Source organism: Hoplias malabaricus, chromosome 17, assembly GCF_029633855.1.
Source record: "Hoplias malabaricus isolate fHopMal1 chromosome 17, fHopMal1.hap1, whole genome shotgun sequence".
Taxonomy (NCBI): domain Eukaryota; kingdom Metazoa; phylum Chordata; class Actinopteri; order Characiformes; family Erythrinidae; genus Hoplias; species Hoplias malabaricus.
In genome coordinates this window covers 1,030,149-1,034,871 of record NC_089816.1, presented here as the reverse complement: position 1 = coordinate 1,034,871, position 4,723 = coordinate 1,030,149, and the positions used below count along the sequence as shown (strand labels likewise).

The window sequence follows — 4,723 nt, the reverse complement described above, 5'->3', positions numbered from 1 at the left end:
ACACACGTTGGTAGGTGGATTGGCGACTCAAAAGTGTTCGTAGGTGTGAGTGTGTGTGTGTCTGTGTTGCCCTGCGAAGGACAGGCGCCCCCTGTAGGGTGTATTCCCCGCCAATGATTCCAGGTAGGCTCTGGAACCACCGCGACCCTGAATTGGATAAGGATTACAGATAATGAATGAATGATTATCATTAATTACTGATTATTAAATCATGCGTGTTGTAGATATAGACGAGTGTGAGGATGGAAGTCACTCATGCCGATACACACAGATTTGTCAGAACACACACGGGGGTTTTGTGTGTGTGTGTCCGAGAGGCTTCCGGTCTCAGGGGGTGGGACGACCATGTGCAGGTGAGATAATAAAATCAATGACCGCCGATAAATGTTTGTCCTGTTCACATTTCTGGAATCCGATTTCATTTTCAAGATTATTTCTGTTCAGGAATGACACAAAAAACAGACACAAGAAAATATATTTACATTCATTTATTGTAATGAATTATCTATTTATTTATTTATGATTAATTGATTTAATTTTATGAATGTGTTCAGATTCCAAGTCCGTGTGCGCATCTGTGTCGAAACGTCCCGGGAAGTTTCCGCTGCGTGTGTCCAGTCGGTTCGGTGCTGCTTGGAGACGGACGTTCCTGTGCCAGTTTGGACAGAGGGAGAATCTCGACAAACAGAACACGGCCCTGGACCAGACTGCGTCCACAACTCCTTTCCACTCAGAACCGGCCGTTCTTGACCAGGACACAGTCTGAAAGCCAGGGTCCAATTCAGCAAACAATGCACAGCTGTGCCCCAGGATTCATCCTTAAAAACCACATATGTGTAGGTGAGTGTGAGTCAGCTGTGCTGTTCTAAAATGCAATACACTTTCCAGATGTGCTATTCAGTATGTGCTATCATCCAGTCCTTCTCTGTAGTTATTGCAACCACATAAAACCCCTGCCAGAGTTTCCTCTTTTTACTCTGGACAGATGTTGACGAGTGTGTGGTCAGAAAGCCGTGTCAGCATCAGTGCAGAAACACAGATGGAAGTTTCCCGTGTTTCTGTCCAACGGGATTTCGGATTTTACCAAACGGTCGAAACTGCCAAGGTGAGACCCCTAATATCTGCATTAATAACAGAGTATTGGTGCAGACATTAAATACATCATCATATGAAGTAATCACATTGATATTGTATAGATTTATTTAATTAGTTTCATTAAAATCTCTGGTTTTGAAAATGAGATGAAGTCAAAACTTTTCAGCTTAAAAGAATTAGTCAAAATTCTTCTTCCAGATGTTGATGAATGTACTGAGCAGAAGGTGCACTGTGGACCAAGCCAGATGTGCTTTAACACACGGGGGAGCTATCAGTGTTTGGACACTCCATGTCCTGCCAGTTATGAGAGAGGAGGCAGTCCTGGGTAAGTCCTGCTTTATTTACCAAAATAACACTGAGTAAACAGATAAACAGCTCTCACTTTGACAGGTAACTGGATCTGGACCCTTACTATGGAATAGTGAATGTAATTTACTGCTATTTTAACTGTAAATATATAAACGTGTGAAATAGGAACATATAAACATTCATTCATTCATTGTCTGTAACCCTTATCTAGATCAGGGTCGCGGTGGGTCCAGAGCCTACCTGGAATCATTGGGCGCAAGGCGGGAATACACCCTAGAGGGGGCGCCAGTCCTTCACAGGGCAACACAGACACACAGATGCACATTCACTCACACACTCACACCTACGGACACTTTTGAGTCACCAATCCACCTACCAACGTGTGTTTTTGGACTGTGGGAGGAAATCGGAGCACCCGGAGGAAACCCACGCAGACACAGAGAGAACACACCACACTCCTCACAGACAGTCACCCGGAGGAAACCCACACAGACACAGAGAGAACACACCACACTCCTCACAGACAGTCACCCGGAGGAAACCCACACAGACACAGGGAGAACACACCACACTCCTCACAGACAGTCACCCGGAGGAAACCCACACAGACACAGGGAGAACACACCACACTCCTCACAGACAGTCACCCGGAGGAAACCCAGGCAGACACAGGGAGAACACACCACACTCCTCACAGACAGTCACCCTGAGGAAACCCACGCAGACACAGAGAACACACCACACTCCTCACAGACAGTCACCCGGAGGAAACCCACGCAGACACAGAGAACACACCACACTCCTCACAGACAGTCACCCGGAGGAAACCCACACAGACACAGAGAGAACACACCGCACTCCCCACAGACAGTCACCCGGAGGAAACCCACACAGACACAGAGAGAACACACCACACTCCTCACAGACAGTCACCCGGAGGAAACCCACGCAGACACAGAGAGAACACACCACACTCCTCACAGACAGTCACCCGGAGGAAACCCACGCAGACACAGAGAGAACACACCACACTCCTCACAGACAGTCACCCGGAGGAAACCCACGCAGACAAAGGGAGAACACACCACACTCCTCACAGACAGTCACCCGGAGGAAACCCACGCAGACACAGAGAACACACCACACTCCTCACAGACAGTCACCCGGAGGAAACCCACGCAGACACAGAGAGAACACACCACACTCCTCACAGACAGTCACCCGGAGGAAACCCACGCAGACACAGAGAACACACCACACTCCTCACAGACAGTCACCCGGAGGAAACCCACGCAGACACAGAGAACACACCACACTCCTCACAGACAGTCACCCGGAGGAAACCCACGCAGACACAGAGAACACACCACACTCCTCACAGACAGTCACCCGGAGGAAACCCATGCAGACACAGGGAGAACTCACCACACTCCTCACAGACAGTCACCCGGAGCGGGAATCGAACCCACAACCTCCAGGCCCCTGGAGATGTGTGACTGCGACACCTACCTGCTTCGCCATCGTGCCGCCAAACATATAAACACCTAAACTATAAACATATAAACTTCTAAACCTTCCAGTGAAAATCTGTTCAAACAAAAATGATCTTTTAATATCTTCATTTATCATATCGTTATCATCACCAACAGCAGCAGAAATGTGTGAAAACCCCCTGGTAATCAGGGCTCTGTATGGTCTCTATGTTCTCGTGTGCGCTGGATACAGCATCAGAAAATACAGAAACTGACAATTAGTGAAACATAATAAAGGTTATCATACACATATATGCTTCTCAAATTTAAAAAAAAAAAAACACCACTGCACCAGCATCACACCCAACAACCACGGTCAATGAGGACTGTGCTAGATTTGTGTTATTAGTAAAACAGAATTTAAAAGCTGTGCCGTCACGCATTACAGAGGAGAGCAACACAGAGTGAAAAAATGTATTGAAAACAAGAGCAAGATAATGGATCAACCCTCTACAGCGCCACGCTGGGTTAGACCAGTGTTACTGCACTTGTTACTTCAATATAAAACAAGCTTGTTTCCATGATCGCGTTCTTTGTGTCACTAACCAAAGTCATGACCGTAGGTGAGGGTGGGGACGTAGATTCACAGGTAAATTTAGAGCTTTGTTTTGGTTCAGCTCCTCCTCATCACATTCCTTTGGAAGATTTTACCAGAACTATATGCACCTGCTTGCACAATGGAGGTCTTGAGTAGGGACCACTCGGACTGTCCCCTACCTCCTCTAGAACATGTGGGAAGTTCTCTCTGAGGTGAGAATTGAATTCCTTCTGGACAGAGTCCTCCACCAGCCTTTGATTGAAAGCCCTAACTATACATTTGGGCCTACCAGGTGAGTCTGGCAGCTTTGCTCACCGTCTGATCCAACTAACAACCAGAATCAAAATATTTTGCCTTAGAACAAAAAAAAAGTTGTTCATTGACTGTGCTCTGGTGCCAAGTATGTTTATGAGAGACTGTGTTCAGACATGGTATTTATTATTATCCACGACAAGAACAGAAGTCCTACAATATCACAGTCGTTTCCAGCATAAGCATTAAATTCTTACCGCAAAACTGTGGAGTGAGTGCATGGAATCCTCACCAGAACGTTTGGATGTTTACGTACAACCAACAGTCAGTTTTCCTCTCTGTGAAACCGTTTTTCTCCCCCACAGAACCTGTTATAAACCCTGTTCCCCAAACTGTGCTGCTGGTGTTCCACTTATACTTCAGTATAAGCTTCTAACTCTTCCGTTGGGAATTCCAGCTCAACACAATGTGATTCGCCTTTCCGCCTTTTCCGAGGCTGGGTTTCTGCAAGAGAGAACGTCCTTCACCGTCCTGGAGCAAATTGGTGAGGTCAAAGGTCAGCATTTTGGCATCAAAAGTCAAGACGGACGGGGCATTATTTTCACTACATGATCACTAAATCATTCTGGACTTGTACGGCTCAGAGTAGAAGCAACAACACTCTCACAACATGGTCGCATCACTCATCAAAGTATATTCATCATTTACATCTCTGTCTCTACATTCCCCTTCTAACCCTCCTCTCTTCCATCTCCACATTCCCCTACTGACCCCTCCTCAGCTCCATCTCACATTCCCCTACTGACCCCTCCTCAGCTCCGTCTACACATTCCCCTACTGACCCCTCCTCAGCTCCGTCTACACATTCCCCTACTGACCCCTCCTCAGCTCCATCTCCACATTCCCCTACTGACCCCTCCTCAGCTCCATCTCACATTCCCCTACTGACCCCTCCTCAGCTCCGTCTCCACATTCCCCTACTGACCCCTCCTCAGCT

At 47.0% G+C, this 4,723-nt stretch overlaps 1 protein-coding gene across 1 annotated transcript in view; it reads left to right on the top strand.

The window, feature by feature from the left end:
* Positions 1–4,338, top strand: part of LOC136674058 (hemicentin-2-like) — a 25,036-nt gene extending 20,698 nt beyond the window's left edge. The window contains exons 2-5 of the mRNA XM_066649914.1: positions 555–840; positions 986–1,105; positions 1,294–1,420; positions 4,092–4,338. Of these exons, the coding sequence (XP_066506011.1) occupies positions 555–840; positions 986–1,105; positions 1,294–1,420; positions 4,092–4,338 (780 nt within the window). The remainder of the gene's footprint in view (positions 1–554; positions 841–985; positions 1,106–1,293; positions 1,421–4,091) is intronic.
* Positions 4,339–4,723: the final 385 nt, after the last annotated feature.